Source organism: Falco peregrinus, chromosome 5 (assembly GCF_023634155.1).
Source record: "Falco peregrinus isolate bFalPer1 chromosome 5, bFalPer1.pri, whole genome shotgun sequence".
Lineage (NCBI taxonomy): Eukaryota > Metazoa > Chordata > Aves > Falconiformes > Falconidae > Falco > Falco peregrinus.
Genome location: NC_073725.1, coordinates 44,412,503 through 44,430,482, shown reverse-complemented (window position 1 = coordinate 44,430,482; position 17,980 = coordinate 44,412,503). Strand labels below are relative to the sequence as shown.

Below are 17,980 nucleotides of genomic sequence, written 5' to 3'. Positions count from 1 at the left end.
GTGATGGTGCATGATTCTTGCTTATTTAACTTTTCCATGTAATTTGTGATTTTACAGACCTTGGTCTTCCCCACCTCAGTGTCTCTTTTCCAGGCCAAGAGTCCTACACTATTTACTCATTCCTTCTAAAGATGCTGTTCCTTGCCATTGTTCACTACCTCTTTTGATATCTACTGTATCTGTTCGAATAGAAACAGCCTTTTTCCCTTTAATATAAATTTCATTTGCCCTCTTACAACCTTGTCAACACAGGTCAGTGCAGTCTTTCAGCAGTTTGTGACAGCTGATGTTCATAATAGCTCGCTGCATAATCAGCAAACTTGGCTTCTGTTGCTCCCTTTTCCTAGATCATATATGAATACGCCGAGCTGTACAAAAGGCCATCAGGCTGATCTTCCCATGACTCTGATGGAAAACATCTCCACAGTGAAAACTGAGCATCTACTTGTTTAGGGTTTTTTAAGTCTTTTAATCTGCTACTAACCTATGACACAACCTCTCCCTTTATCTCTAGACTGTTCAATTTAAGTGTCTTCAGTGACTTTTCGTGTGCAAAACTCTTTGGGATTTAAAAAAAAAAAAAAAAAATTAACGCAAATTGACTGAGATTTCCTTTCCTTTCACAAAAGCTACACTGGCTCTTTGCCAAAGCATCATATTTTTAATTAATTTCTTTAAAATAGCTTCTGTCAATTTGTGCAACAGAGATGTACCCAATTTTGGGTGAAACTGACCAAGGTTCCAAAGTTACAAGACGGAAGTCACACTGACACACTGGCATAATGCAAGCCTTATTTCTTTAGGAAACCAGTCCAGAAGAATTACATAAAAATATGAACTACCACCTATAACAACAATGTTATTTGATACTGAAATGTATTCTGTGTTAGCCTGCACATAGTATTTCTGCTATACATGTACTCCACACACGTGTGTGCACATACAAACACATAAGTACATATGTATTAAGCTTGATTTCAATTCTTCAGGTTTATATCCACTATCTTAAATCACTGTAGACTCTATAAATTAAAAGTTGATTGTTTCTATGCACACACAAAAAAGATGTATTTGATACATTCATTGTAAAACAGATTCCCATCAGAAAATGAAAAACACAAGAAACATGAAGTATAAAAAAACTATTATGTCCAGTACAGTATGCCTTCATACTTACACTCTGATCATGGTGGCTCTCTACAACTATGTTCTTTTGCCTTGATAAATGTAGTCTTGCCCAACATAAAGTCATACAAAATATTACCATGAAGATACTTTTTTCTGATTCATGTCACCCTTCTACACTCTTCCAGTGCCTTCCTTATCCCTTCACCATCAAACATGAACTACATATCTTCATTTGTATGACCTTTCAAATACAAAACTATAGCATATATGTCAACTTTCACTTGCTACCAAGATATCAGCCTTAGCCACCTCTTTGCCAGGGCTAGCCTTACTTATCTGTAGAGGGATGAAGCTGGGTGAATTAACATTGATAACATACAGCTGTGGGCTGGCTTCAGGGGCAGGGGGTTGGCTGATGTAGATAAAAGTGCAGCTGTGGCTGCTTCTGTTAAGGGGTTGGGCGGCCAATGAAGAAGCAGCGAGAACACTTTCCTTGGGTGAAGAGAAGGCAGCGGAGGGACTGACATGAAGAGTATGCTGGTATGAGATGGTAAGACCTTGTTGCAGCTTGACAGTTTGGGGAGTGCTGTGACAGTTATCCATTTGTCAAATCTCTCAAATAAACCCCCTCTGTTTTCTAACCGATACCAGCATTTTTGCATGAAGTGTGCCAAACTTCACGTTCCTCTTTTAAATCCTTTCTTAAAACATTGTTCTGGTAACAGACATTGGTTAGAGCACTGATGAATTGTAACCAGCATTTATGCTACTAGTCATAACATAGTCACATTTACTACACACCTCCATAGACCATTTTTGAAAATCTGTGCTCTGCAAAGATGGGACTATGTAATATTACAGGGAACTTCTACCCCCTAATACGTTTTCACAACAAATACAGTGTTTATTAACCTATTTTCCAAACAAATTATTGTTTCTTTTAACATTAAAAATAAGCAGGTCAAAAACAAGGTTTGCTATCTTAAACTCTTGATAGTTTACCTGAGTTGCAGCAACAACAGTAGTTATAGAAGGCGCAGTTGAAGGTGATAGAGCTCCCACTTGCTGCAAGTGGCCTGAAGCCTGCTGAGGTAAATGAGAACTGGAAACGGGAGTGCTAGATCCTGAGCCAGATACTGCATTTGGAAATGATACTGCTACATCATTGCTGCTAAAAATACCTGCAAAAAATTACAAAAACAATTACATGCATCTCTCTCTCTTCCCCCTCCCTCTGTTTTCTAGTAACCATGTAAATATGCAGTAGAAAATTAATCAAGACAAGCAAGATCACTTAATACATAATGCAGAAAGCTCCTGTGTTGAAATTCTAACCGTGCTGATTGATAAAAGTGCTCTCATCATTTGATATTCTACAGTTCAAGGAACACAGATTGATTTAGTTCTAAGTTTTTGTAAAACATGTGTGATAAATCAAGTATTTATGTGTATTACAAACTGCTCAAATATTAAAAGTAGCAGAATTTTTGGCTAAAATGCCTGCCTTCAACTGAGTCTGCTATCAGAGTTTGTTCTTACAATGAGTTACTGTAAAAATTAAGTAGATAAAGAATGAAGTATTAGACTATGTAACTGAACATACATGATACAAATGGAAAAATGCTTTAACTTTGGTAAAATGTTTCTAAACAACATACATTTGTTGAAAACTGTAATTTTGGCAACTAAGGATTGCCTGTGTATTTTGAGAAAAATATTGACAGCAAGTCTGAGGACAAAGTACTCAGATTTGCTGGTAGAACTGGTGGTATTTCATTTATTCACAAACTAAAACTCCACCCGTGATCTACGAATACTTGACTAACATTTCTGCTAGAACAGCCAACAAGTAAATGACTAAATACATTAACATTAGTCAGACTTGTACGTTAGCAATTTAAACAGGAGGAGTTCATACCCCTCTGTGAAGCCATTACTTCTGTTCATCTACATGCAGGGTAAAGTTCATTATACAGGTTGGGAAAAAACCCTACTGACCAGAAGCCCAGGACAAGAAGTAGTACCTGTCTATGAAACCGTTAGGCTCCACGTGCATTAGATAAGTGAGCTGTCAGCTGGCCAAGGAATATCAAGCATGGTAGCACTGAACTGCAGTTAGAGGAAGAGTGCCACAGGGAGTAAACAGAAGTAGAATGAACATGGTTAGATCAAAAAAAGCAACAGAACTGAAATGCCAGTTAGAAGGCAAAGGGTGGAGCTAGTTTGTCACTCATACAAATAATGATCTGAAGAAGGCAGTGACAATAAGAAGATACGCAATGTTAAAACACCACTCGCCACCCAGCAATCCCTCTGAGCACAGGCAGTTAAGAGAGACTATCATCATCCAAACCCACACATAATATGCAAACACTGATGCATCTTAAATTGTCTACCTCTACTGTCAAGAAAAAATGGAAGAGAAAACCAGCCAGACCCAGTAGAGAAAGAAGATATGAAAAAACAGCTGAAGACACATCCCAACAACCCTTTTCCTGCCTAACCAAGGTTAGTGACTTCTTGTCATCATCTCCCCAGTCCCTTCAACATAGTGCAATTCCATACCTGCTCCACTTTTCTACTGACCTTCATATCTTTTTCCATTTAGCACACCTTCCTGCATCATCCTCCCCACCCCCCCCACCCCACCCCTTTTTTTTTTGGTCACCATCCCAAAAAATCTAGTTATGGCATGGCATTACTAGTAATTAAGATTCTTAAGGTGTTCAGTATGTTACAATCTTTCTCTAATTATATCTGCTTCATCTAACTAGACAATAAATCCTATGGATTCTGCTCTAGATTTCTCCCTACACACCACCGAAATGGACACGATTAACAAAAAGCCTTGCTACTGAGTCTACTCTTAAGTGTGATGTAATTACAACCACAAAAACCGAAACGTACCTGAAGTCCTCAAAAGATTTTATTTTTTTAAAAAAAATCTGCTTTCAAATTAATAAAAAGGATGAGATTTTTGACTCCCTGTATTTGAATGCATTCAAGCAATTACACATGTAAGAAAATTCTCGGAAAAGATGAGATCCTCATGCAATTATCTGGCTCCAGGAACCATGAATTTTAAGGGTAAAACCAATGAAATATCACAACACTTATGATTAAATCGCAAGAGCTCATCACCACAAATGCTATCACTCTCATAAAATGTCACTGATAATGAGAGGAAAAAACCAAAATGTCCAGTGACAGTGAAGTAGTAAAAAAGAGAGAGATTTTGCCAGAAAGGTAAAACAACTCCAAAAATTTAAAGCTATTGTAGATATTTTTTTTCTTATTTTTTCAAGATCTTACATATTTAGTAACTGCAGAGCTTCTGCTGCTTCTATTTTAATGATAAGGTTTATTCTTCCTCTTAAAAATAAAATTCTGGAATACAAGCAGATATAAGATCACGGGCATAAAACTATTTCAAAAGAAAGACAAGCAGGAAAATAGGTAAGCTATTATTTGTTGCTGGTAGTAATACTATTAAAAACACTATTGCTGTTGCAAAATACAAGACAAATATGACCTATCTCCACACTCTGTTTGGGCTAAGTACTTCCATTTAGCAATACCTTACTTAATACATAAAGTACATGCACCTTCTAAAACTAGTCATGCAACCAAGATATTATTAATCCATGCAAGCATTTGAGTAAGAACTATATGCTGAACATACAAATAAATCCTTGATTTTCACACCACTTCAAAACTACCTGTATAAAAACTACGTGCATATCATATTGGAAAGCCAAGAAAGTGCATATTTAAAATGTTCAAACATATCAAGTTGTTCTTCTGGGACAGATCAATCACTTTCTGGATCAGGAAGGAATAATAACGAAAGCCTGAACAAATCACTATAAACCACATTAATGTTTAAAACAAACAAACCATCTTGAAGTCCTTCCCATATTACTGAAAAGCCAAGTAGCTATAGCTCATGATGAACGGCACTGGGTAATTCGCCAGAGGCATGAACAGCATGGTTAAATACAATCTTCAGCATTTTAAAACAGAACACAGTTCTTAACTGCAGGTGTAAATGGGCATGTAACACTGTTCGGGTAAAGCCTCACTGTGCTTAACACTAACACAGCTGCAGAACATGGTTTCAGGTTCTGACGGATCAAACACATGTATAGCCTGCATTGCCGGAGTGAAAGACTTAAAAAAAAGGCAACTACAAAAAAAAAAAATCTCTGGACAACAAATAACTGCCTGCTTAGCACAGAAGGGCAGTACTATACAGGAGGGAACAGAATATGCAGATTAGAAAAAACCCTGTATTCTTTTTGCTGACAATCAATGATGAAATAGATAATAGAGGAAATAAAGTGAAAAACAAACGAGCCTCAAGTCAGAACTAGCTGTGCGCCAACATAAACCAAGTAGCACACAGAACAATTTTAGTGATTTTATCCAAAATCTCAAAAAAGTAGTTCTATGAGCAGAAGTAGTAACAAAACAGATTAAATTCTGGCTTTCAACAGTGTTGCTTCTCAAAAATTGTATCAATATACTAAGCTTTCCCACCATGATTTCTGTATCTTGCTATGAAATCCTCAAATTTTATAGTACTACAGCCCCTACGTTATTCATCTCGCTTACATTCCCCTCCAATACCGGTGAATGCCTAGTTCAGCAAGAGACAAGAACAAGCCGTGGTCACTCTTGTACCCATACACTGTCTGTCCCTATTACAGGGACTCAGATATTTTAGACTCCTTTAAAGAGTTTGGTTGAAATTGGACAACAGGCTTCAAGCTTACTATGGGCCAAAATCAAGAGACAACATGTAGACTGCTTCCTTAGGAAGCTAGGAAAATGTTCTCCCTACCATAAAACTCTATTTTCTTTTTTAAGTCAGTAACTTGAAACTCCTGCTACTGTGAAAAGAGGAAGTTATTCAAGATATCTGTCATAGGCTGCTGATCCTACCATTTTGCCGAACTTAAGGAAATAAGCAGAATATGGTCAAAGACTTTTTTAAAAAATTGTAGGATCATTTAGGTTGGAAAAGACCTTTAAGATCATCAAGTTCAACCATTAATCCAGCACTGCCAAGGTCACCACTAAGCACTATGTCTACCTGTCTTTTGACTATCTCTAGGGATGGTGACTCAACCACATCCCTGGACAGCCTGTTCCAGTGCTTGACAGCCCTTTCAGTGAAGAAATGTTTCCTAATATCCAATCTAAACCTCACCCGGGGTAGCTTGAGGCCATCTCCTCTTGTCCTATTGCTTATTACTTGGGAGAAGAGACTGACACCCACCTCACTACAGCCTCCTTCAGGTAGTTGAAGAGAGTAGTAACAGCCCCTCTGAGCCTCCTCCTTTTCTCCAGACGAAACCCCCATTCCCTCAGCCACTCCTCTTAGGACCTGTGCCCCAGACTCTTCACCAGCTTCATCGCCTTTCTCTGGACACGCTCCAGCACCTCAATGTCTGCCTTGTAGTGAGGGGCCCAAAGCTGAACACGGTATTTGAGGTGTGACCTCACCAGTGCAGAGCACAGGGGGACAATCACTTCCCTGGCCCTGCTGGCCACACTGCTTTGGATACAAGCCAGGCTGCTGTTGGCCTTCTTGGCCACCTGGGCACACTGCTGGCTCATGTTCAGCCGGCTGTTGACCAACACCACTGGGTCCTCCACTGCCCAGCAGCTTCCCAGCCACCCTTCCCCAGCCCGTAGCGCTGCGTGGGGCTCTTGTGCCCCCAGTGCAGGACCCGGCACTTCTCCCTGTTGAACCTCCTACAACCGGCCTCGGCCATGGGCCCGGCCTGCCCAGACCCCCCTGCAGAGCCTCCTGCCCCCCAGCAGATCAGCGCTCCCCCCGCTTGGTGCCCTCTGCACACTGGCTGAGGGGGCACTCGATCCCCTCGCCCAGATCATGGATGAAGAGATTAAACAGGACTGGCCCCAGGACTGAGCCCTGGGGGACACCACTTGTGACCGGCCACCAACGGCGTTTGACTCGGTTCACCACCGCTCCTTGGGCCCGGCCAGCCAGCCAGGTTTCACCCAGCGCAGAGCTCGCGTATCCAAGCCCTGAGCAGCCAGCGTCTCCAGGAGAACGCTGTGGGAAACAGTGTCAAAGGCTTTACTAAGGTCCAAGCAGACAACAAACATCCACAGCCTTTTCTTCACCCACTGAGCGGGTCACCTTGTCACAGAAGGAGACCGTGTTAGTCGGGCAGGACTCGTAACCCCGTGCTGGCTGGGCCTGATCCCCTGGTTGTCCTGCCTGTGCCGTGTGACGGAGCTCAGGATGACCTGCTCCACAGCCTTCCCTGGTACCAAGTTCAGGCTGCCAGGCCTGTAGCTCCCCAGATCCTCCTTCCTGCCCTTCCTGTAGATGGGCATCACATTGGCTGACCTCCAGTCTTCTGGGACCTCCCTGGTTAGCCAGCCAGAACTGTTGATAAATGACGGAGAGTGGCTTGGCAAGCTCCTCTGCCAGCTCCCTCAGTACCCTTGGGTGGATCCCATCCAGTTCCATAGACTTGTGCACATCTAAGTGGAGCAGCAGGTCACTAACCCTTTCCTCCTGGCTTGTGGGGACTTCATTCTGCTCCTCCTTGTCCCTGTCTTCCAGCTCAGGGGGCTGAGTACCCAGAAGGAAGCTGATCTTACTGTTAAAGACTGAGGGAAAGAAAGCATCAAGTACCTCCACCTTTTCCCCATCCTTTGCGGCAATGTTCCCCCCCTGCCCATCCAATAAAGAATGTGGACTATCCTTGGCTCTGCTTTTGTGTCTAATGTAAGAAAAAGTGTTTTTACAAACACCTTTTAAGGCAGTGGCCAGCCCGAGTTCTAGCTGGGCTTTCGCCTCTAATCTTCGCTCTGCAAAGTAGACTTCCAACCCCACAAAAGCTGCACAGAACTACAGAACCTCTCTACTTGGGGGAGGACAGACAGACACAGGGCAGGGGGGGCAGGGACAACCACCTCAAAAGGACTTGCAGTAGAATTCACAGAAGTAAAAAGAAATTCTGAGTTATAAGAACAAGAACTTCTTTACAAAAACAAAAGCTATATTCACGTTTTCAGTACCTTCACTTCCTGTGGCGATCTCAAAAAGTCTCCCCCAAAACCCTGACAACCTCATACACAGAGCAAAATGAAAATTTGCTTTTGTATGAAAGTCCATTAATTGGTAACTATAAACACGCAGAAAAATTGATTAAGTTTAGTTACACAAGAAAGAACATGTTTTATTCCAGTAGAATGTTAGTAGTGGAAGAAATACCACACTATTGGTTATTTTGTAATATGGACATAAGCTAAAGTGGATCTAATGCTAAACACAAGCCAATAAAAACAGGTTATTGTGACACCGTTGTCTAAAAAATGAGAAGAAAGTTGTGTTTGAAACCGCAGAGCTAGTAAATATTTTATTTCAATTCATCTGAGGCAATGAAATTATAGCTTGGATGCTAGGGCCAATCTGTTTCTTTCATGAAGAAATCTTAGATCTAGGAATCAAATAATCAAGCTATTTTCTGGCTGATGATGAGCAAAGTGGTAGAGTTTACTTTCACAATGATTTCTACAAGATTCTGCAGTAACAGTTCTAGAAGTGCACAAAAATGGTAGTTACTGATCTGCAGCCTGACAAGACATCATTTCCTTTGCTTTCAGTGACTGGGGGGTCCTTTTTTGATGGAGGCACCACAGCATTTCACAGATCAAGAGTCAATACCCTCCTTTCATGAAAGGCATTCTGTGTCCCCTCCATGATGAGGCAGAAGGAAAAAAAGCTCCTAGACCCAAAGTACTCCAAAGAATACACCACTGGGGATGGAAGGGAGGAGGGAAGATACAAAATAGTTACACACACTTTCAAAATGGAACAACTATTCTAGTTTCATATCTATCAACAGAAGGCAGACTGCCATAATTTTTCCCTTTGAAAATACTCTGCAGATTGGATTTATAGTCAAAGACCAAAATACTTACCAAGAACCTTCATAGGAAGAACACAATTCAGCAAGGCAACATCACACATTATGATGAATCAGTGATCTAAGAACAATCATCCTATCATCCTCATATACAGCAAGGACCTGAAGTCTGCCTTAAAACTCCATTAAAATTAACCCCAAATCCTTGACAGCTCAGCTAGCAAAATATGTTTAGTCAATCTCTGCTGCCTACTCCCATTCCTATGATCATGATCCTGACTGGACAGCTACCTACAGTCATACAGAAACATATTTGATAACAGTGTACAGGGTGAAGGGTCAGAACTGATCCACATAGCTACCAAAATGGTCTACTCTGTTCAGCTAGTCCCACTTGCTGTAGCAAACAATGTTATTTCATGCTCAGTCCCACATTCAGCAATGACCACACGTCAGCAGCATCACAGAACTCACTCTTCAATAAACTGTAACAGTGAGGTATATATGTTTCAGTTAACTATCATGAAAACACACATGTGAGTTACTTACACCAAGCTCAGTCCTCAATTAAGACTTATTTCCACTGGTAGGCTTTTAAGTACAAGATTTCAAAACTGCCTAAACCACTGTCAAAGGTTACAGCTTCCTGAGACAGAGTGTGCCTGCTTCTAGTTCGAATTAATCCATGCGGCTAAAGGTCTTACACTACAGCCCTCACTGCAGAAGGGCTCAAATCCACATTTTTCATAGCCCAGCCAAGGTGAATTTGCTCACCAAGAGGACAGGCTTGAACACGACACCAGGAGACAGATGAATCACACGCTGGACTAGGAACACAGGAAGAACTGTATCATTTTTCTAGCCCAATATATCCATCTCCAACAGTGACCAACAGCAGCTGCACAAGGAACAGCACAAGAACAGGGCAAGTGTGCAGTTACTTTCTTAAAAGATTCTCCCAGCCTCTAGAAATCTATAATGTACGGATTTTGAGCTTGAGGAATGGTCTTTGTAATTATTAGCCTTAAATTTGCTTCCAACCCTGCTCCAACAGATTTTTTCCAATCCTTTCTGAACAGTTGTAACTTCTCATACCATGTCTCACAGCAAAATTATACCTCATTTAAACTGTGTGGTCTTTTTTTGGGGGGTGGGAGTGGAAAACAGGGACAACACATGGACAACTATCCTTTCATTTATTTCCTCCAGTTGTTCTGATCCCCCAGAGAAAAAAATAATCTTTGAGATGCTTTATAACTGTCTCTTTAATGTTCACGTATATAATAAATTCAGCTTTATTAAATAAGACACATTAAGAATTTCATACTTATTCTAGTCTGATTCAAGAAGTTTTGAAGTACTCTTCTAGAATAACATCAGTAAGATAAAAGAGCTCCACGATCATACCTGACACATATGCTCAGAACTACAGGAAAGACCTGTCGTTCAAGTGTGTCACAGAACAGAAGTATCTTTGCAAGAAGAAAAAGTTAATATGGAAGAACAATTGATAAGTAAAGATCCTAACTTTTATTTAAACTTTTGTCACGGTGAGCCAAGACATACAAGCCTAAGTTACTTTAACGTGACATACTAAAAACAAAGCACGTTTAGGTTCACTAAATGAGTATTCTGGAGCAAGAGCATGACACTTGGGATCTACATTCCTTAATGACTTCCCAAGAGAACTTAATGTGTTTCCTTAAGATCTCTGAAAACCTGCCATAGCTTCAAACCACTGTGACAGCAGTCTATCTCAGTGCTGAAATAGTAAGTCACTGGAAGTACCAGATTCCTCTCCAGTATTAATATAACAGTCTTTTACAGGAGTTTCTGCTTCAAAAGTTCTCTCTTTTGTATTCCAGTGATCTGAAGTTGGTGTCTTTGAAGGCATGCTGCAGGATGCTTGACTGAGCCATAATTTTCAAAAAGTGGTCCATTAGAGAGGCTAACTAATAACAATGACAATTCTGTTGTGATCAGTTACTTCTGGTGGTGGGGCACAGCTGTTGCCCAGACTGCTGAAACACTACACATAGCTGTCATTAGCAACAACTAAAGCTTTCAAGTGGTATTACAGAAACTCATGGACAGGTAGTTATACTTAAGGTTGTAGTATTTGACAACTGAACAATAGCACTCCAATATTCAATACTCTGAAAAAAATGTGCATAAAGGAACTATTTCAAGATGACTTTGTAAATTGCCCTTCTTTTATTCTTCCTTTTTTTTAAACTTAATGTTGTTTAGCCAAGCACTACTGTCCCCATGCTTCAATATAGGCAGATGCCTTTTTATCAACACTAAACGCCTGCCCAATTTGGACTAGATTCAAAAACTTTAACTCATTCATGCTCAGTACAGATTTTGAGTAGTTTATCTTGTTAAAAAAAAATTATACCGTATACACTAAATTTTGCCTGCATTGATGTGGAGGCCAGGGCTACAGAACTGAAAAGTTTCTTTGGAAATGTACTGTCTTCTAATGACAACCACAGCGCTAGGACTGGCATGGCAAATGTCTGTTCTGTGCTACCACTCTCCTCACTGCAACTCACAAATTAGCATAAGACAGAAGAAGCTCAGAGACCTGAAAATAGGAACAGGAGGAAGAAATAAAACAGAAGATGGAATGAGCAAGAACAGAAGTAGCCACAGAAAGGCTACAACCAACCATTACAATTTATAGCTAGATCTAACATAAAATAACATCATTCAGGTCATCACTCCCCATAGTCTTTTTTTAAAGCAGACACTAAAATCCTGAACAGATATGTATGTCTGCACACCCTCCTCCTCCGTTCCTGTGGTAGGCCCATAAAAATGATGCAGAGGAGATGAGACTTCAAGGTCAAGTCAAAAAAGTTGGACTGTAAGGTCCAGAGTAAGACTGAGAAGGACAAAGCACAAAGTCATCACACAGCTAATAGCAGTGAAAACTTTACATCTCTCAACTGCGATGCTTCAGGTTTTTTCAAACAAGTTTTTTAAAAAGCATGAAAAAATATAAGAAGTTGACCATAAAACTGAGAAACAGAGCATTGAGTACTAAGTCTCTAACTGGTAAAACTGCAGTGTGCCACTTCTGCCTTGAAGTGTCTTGACTCCTTTCTGTAAGACAGATGTCTTTATGGGAGACAGCTTGCATGACTCTGTTTTCTAGTCTTCTTTTTTAACTGACCCTTTCAACTGGACTGAAGTCTCTAGCTACCACCTTTCCTCCTTTACAATTTTGTCAGCACCAAATTCAACTGACAGGCTTCGACCTTCCCCTTCATGCTAGCATAACTAGCAAATGAACCTCTCTGCTCAAAACCTGTGTTTATCTCCACTCAAACCAAAACTGTTTTTTCTTTTTGGTACTTTCTTGGTGATGTGCAGCCCGCTTACACAATGCAATGAAAAATCAAGCTCCTGATACACTGCCTCCATCAAAACTCTTACAGACAATGACCCTTACAGTCCTCAGCATTATCTGACTCAAATCTGAATATGCTGTTGGAGTAAATGATCTTCCTATATTTAAGTATTTATCTCAAGTTTGAATACTTTCTTTTCATCCTGTACACATATGGTAAGATCTTTCCTTGCTGTTCATATTATCAAAATGTCTACCTACCCGCACTGATTTCACCTATATACATGCTTTTGCCGAAACAAAGAGTATGCAAAAAAACCCCTGCAAGATTGGGGGGTGGGGGCAGAAGTAACCAACTTTAAAATCTCACTTATGGGAAGGTAGATAAAACACACACACACACACACAAAGGTGGATTAGATGAAAAATCCTGTCCAAACGCTGTTCTAAAACAGACATGTAGCTAACACTATACTGTCCCACAATAATGAGTCATACAAAACATTACTATTGCTTGATACGAAAGCATATAACATTAAGTAACCACTCTCCTCTGCCCTTGCAACTTCTATGCTGCAGTCAGGAATACACAATCAGTTTAAAAAGAAGTGGTGCAATGTGGAAAGAAGTCATCACAAACGGCGTTCCATCAATTTCTATTCTGCACTCTGTTGTGAACCTATCCCTCTTCAACATTAAACAGCAAAAAGGCTCTGCTTATAAAACAGCAGAAACTCACCAAGTCCAAATTCAGCACACTTTGTCAGATACCCTTCAGATGTTTTATTTTTGTTCAGAAAAATGGTGAGCTTGCTTTCCTTCATCTCAAAGCTGGTTCAGAGCACTGTATACCTGGGAGAGTGAGAGGGAAACCCTATATCAAAAGGAAAAAAGCTAAACCTATTTTACTAAAGCAACGCAAATCTAGAGTAATTTGAGTATTTCTCACCACATGTAAACTATGAAATAGAAATTTAATGCAGTATATTTTTTTTATTATTTAAGAGACATACCACTGTAGACATCTGCCTAAGATGCAAGTCATGACTCTGACAATGTGAAAAGCAAAAGTCCTATAAAACCTTAATGACTTCTAGCTTAAAATGCAAAGAACTTCACCACTCAAAGTTTATACATTTAAATTATTTTTGCATTGCTGAACTCCAAGCCAATACAATTTGCAATGCATACAGCATTTCTCTTCCAACACATACATACAGCAGTAAGAAAATCAATTCGGCTGACACAAATGGATGAAAAAATTCCAGTATTTATTAACAGATCACTTGATACCTAATAAGTATCACATTGAGAAATAAACTTGATCATCTTCAAAACTAGCCTCATGAGAAGGTTTGAACTGTAAATATTCCCTCCTAAATCTTTCAGTAACTTATGAATATAGCTGATTGTTTCCTACGAATGAACAAAAGCCTTGAAAAAGTAAACCAAAAAAAAAAAAAACCCCACAAAAGTAAATCCTAATTTAATAAGATATATTTCATTTCCACTGGCTATGAGTGAATACAGAACTAGGTGTACGAAGCCAATACTGAATACTAAAGGGAAACAGCAATTAGATACATTAAAGATTCAATATTGCTCCCTCTGAAATTGATAGCTCCGTTATCAGTGACACAAACGGGCAGCATCTGGCTGTCAGAACAAAGAATGGACAAAACAAGGCTACCTTCACATGCATTACTTGTCGTAATTTAAGTAGTCGGGAAGGCAAGTGGGAGAATGCCTGAGGTAGACACCACTATGACACACCTATGAATGGAGCACAGAAGAAGGACTAGAAACACTATTCACAAAATTAAAGAAAAGAATCTCAGAACTGGAATAAAACTGTTATCATTTTACTGCGCACATACAAAAAGATCATAAAAAGAGAACTGAAGAACTATTGACCTATCAGGCTCCTGCAGACAATCTACAAAGTTTTCACTCAAGTACTGAACAATTGACTCACTGCAGACCTGTATTTCACCCAATCCATAGAATATGCAGACCTTCAATCAGGCTTTTCCACAAAAGGCTACCCTTTGTGATAAATGAACCTCTGAAAAAGATTCTAATATAACTTACCATTATGTATGGTATTCATCAACTTCGAGAAAGCTTTTGAGTTAGGAGAAAAAGGGCTTCATGTTAAGATCATGTTTAACAGACGCACAAAAGAATATATGTATAGACAGGAATTTCAGTGAACAATAATATACCTGAATACATCTTTCTTGTATTACAGCTCTGATCATTTACAGTAGCTCAAATTGTAAAATAGATTTATTTCTATCCACTGTAATTTTTTACTTGTATTCTTGTATTTCTTTTATTGGTGTTTGTTAGCTTTTAGATGTCGAGTATAAGAACACTCCAGCACTTGCCAATTTAGCTGCATTCTAAATCTACTGTTACAAATAAAAATTCAAATACTTTCCAGCAACAATCAGTCTTCCCAACAGAAGACTGATGTTAATTTCATTGTCCACACCAAATTTATAAACTTAAGCTGAAGCTGCCTTGCTAATTTTAATCACAAGGCATCCTTTTTGCTTCACTGATAGACTAACACAAGCAATCAAGAAGTTTAACAGAAAACAGTTGTGTCTCCTGGACTTTAGGGAGCTCAACTGAAGAACAACTAAAATGCATAGAGAGAAAGAACATCCAACTAGTGGTACACCAAAAAAGATGCTCACATGAATTTCATTTCCTTCAAGGATTGGGTTTTTAGAGAATATTGATCTTTGACCATGAAGTGCCAGAACACACTCACATCCTCTGCTGGGCAGAGGTCTCTGTATCTCAGCCTCCACAGCAACACAACACTTTCTCGCGCAGCTGCAGAGTGATGGCAGTCATGCAGACGGCCCACCTTTTCTACTTATTTACCTTTATTCACACTTAGGATAATGACCTCATGACTACAAAATTACTGTAGTTTCAATTTCTGAGTTCACTCTTTCACACCACTAGCAAACAAAGCCCTCAAATTACATGTCTGGTTTGACAAGATGACCGAATGGTTTTGCAGGTGAGAGTGTGGCGAACACCTCTGTACTGCTTCCATGGGTGATTTCTCTACCTGCATCAGTCTCTGCAGTCTGTTCATGTTCCAGCAGGGTGAGTGTCTTTTATGCTTTATTTTTCTCTTTATTCTCCCCACAAGTGGCAGCTAAATACCGCTGTCATAAGCAGTTTTTTAACTGCCAAGCTCTTCTGAATATCAGTATTAAAAAAAAAAAATTAACAACAAAGACAATTTAAACTTTTGTCATTGATACTAGAACATTACAAAACTAATTCAGAAGTCATTAACAAAAAAAAATCCTTCCCTTTTACCTACTGCCTAAACTTGAATAACTAGCCAAAGTTACTACCAAATGCAAAATTTATAGAGTATCTTAATTGAAACATGACAGAAAGTCTACTGCAGAAAAATACTGATTTTTTTAAAATTCCATGGTACAGAAGAGAAACCCTACAATATACAAAATCCTGGTTGATTATTGACAGAATTAATCTGATAAAAATGAAATTAATAATTTTAATTAACTTACTCAACAGTTCTCAGAGAACTAACAACAATGTACAAAAACATAATCAAAACTATTACTTTACAAGGCAAAAAAAATAATCACTAAAATGGACAGTGTTAACATGGCTGGGATCATATATATTATACCATAAGGACAAATTCTGCCTCAGGTGCAGAGGACAATGCAACTGCTGTCTGCCACCCTTAAGAACAGAATCCTTTCACCCACACCTACTCTCCACAGCCTTTACTTGATTATAATTAATTTTTTTGATCCAGTTATGCTCTATTTTTCTGCACAAGAAATAGCCATTTTGATCCACCACTGCTTTTGATATTAAGGAAAGCCCCTTTCAAATTTACCTAACTGTTGGGTAGGCTTTGGGGGGAGCTTCGTGTTGGGAGTGTTTTAGATTGCCTGAAGCTACGCCTTTTGCTTTTGTGTCTTTAAAATTGTACCATACTGGAGCTACCATTAACCCAGCCCAACAAATGCACTGTATTCCCAAGCACCGCTCAGAGCTCTCAGAACGTTTTAAAGCACAATACACTAGATACGCCGCAGCGAAAAATTTACTACTACTACAAGATAATACTTCATAGACAAATGAGGAAGAGATGCAGTTAAAGAGCTGACAGAACAATTCAGCAGACCTAGTCAGCAACGTGGGGTTAAAACAAGCAGTTGTTCCCAACTTAAGAACATACATAAAAACAAAGTATGAGAAACAAATTGCAGTAGCCCCCCCTTTCAACCGCAGCTACTGATTGTGGGGGGGAAAGAAGTCTTTTTAACATTCACTGCATACCCAATCCTGAAGAGAACAGTGCCAATTAAGGACACAAGAATTACACTTTAATAGTCTGCTCCTGTGCTTATGAGAACGAACTTTTGACAGTAAGAATTTGCTACAATGGAATAGATATGTGAGAAAAGGATACACACCTTTAAATCTTATTTTGAAAGTCTTTTTTTCTTTTTTTTTTTTAATCCTTAAGACTACCAATAGGAAGAAAAAACACTGTCATGCAATGACCAAAAAAGACAAATGTAGTGTCATGAACCATCAGAAGGGAACAGAGAACACAAAAAGTGTAATTATGGCACTTTAAAAATTCATGTTGCACCTATATTTCAAATACGACCTGCACTTCTTGAAAAAGAAAATATAATAGCACTAAAAAAAGCTCTGGAAAGGGCAAGAAGGATATACTAATGAATGATAAAAGGGTATTAAGATATCTAAGTCTAAAAAGATAATGAGGGAAGCAAATTACAGAAATTTATCAATTATGAATAAAGATGAATATTTTTAATGACTATTCATTCACTGTTTCTAGAGGAGTGTCAACACATGATCAGCAACAACTGCAAACAAAGTACATCCTTTTACAATGCATGAAGATATGAAACTCACTTCTCATGTTTCAGTTATTAACAGCATAAATGGTTTGAAAAATTATTAGACAAATCCACGGAAAAGACCAATTCACAGAAGAGATCAATAGCTAGATATCCAAACCTGAGATGAAATGCAAGGAATCCTAGTAAGAAAATGTCCTGCTTAACCTAATTCCTTTGAAACAAACTGTTCTAACCTAGACCTCATCCAGTTACATGACGAAGGGCCAACACTAGATCAGCCCTCCTTATGAACTGACTGATGGAGCTAATTCTAGACTCTCCCCAAGCCTCAACACAGAACAGAAGGAGAACTGTTCCCCTACCACTATTGCCTTCCACACTCCATAAATTAGTAGAAGGCAGGTGAAAAAATGTGTTTGTCCTGTAAGGAAAAAAGAGCTACTGTCTGGGTTCCTGGTACAAGTGCCTCTCTGTTGGCAGCTATGGAGTCCTGACTTTTCCTGCACTGAAGTACTTTCCCAGCCACCTAGTTTCCTCCTACAACGTACAGCCAAGCTATTGAACGTGCTGAAGTGTCAAGAAAGGTTAGGGGTGGTGAATGGTAATCACATATGCCAAAAAACTATATGCTCTAATAGCTAGACTTCACATTCATTGTTTTCTTTTATTTT

General features: G+C 39.2%; 1 protein-coding gene and 1 long non-coding RNA gene across 7 annotated transcripts in view; one reads left to right on the top strand and one right to left on the bottom strand.

Annotated features, from left to right (window-relative positions):
* Positions 1-17,980, bottom strand: part of MLLT10 (MLLT10 histone lysine methyltransferase DOT1L cofactor) — a 136,913-nt gene that overhangs the window by 33,475 nt on the left and 85,458 nt on the right. For all 6 annotated transcript variants that reach the window (XM_055806257.1, XM_055806254.1, XM_055806258.1 and 3 more), the window contains one exon: positions 2,131-2,309. In XM_055806257.1, the coding sequence (XP_055662232.1) occupies positions 2,131-2,309 (179 nt within the window). The remainder of the gene's footprint in view (positions 1-2,130; positions 2,310-17,980) is intronic.
* On the top strand, positions 666-4,110 carry LOC106112277 (uncharacterized). Its single transcript, XR_003553053.2, has 3 exons — positions 666-1,678; positions 3,538-3,636; positions 3,931-4,110. It is a non-coding gene; the product is annotated as an uncharacterized LOC106112277 (long non-coding RNA).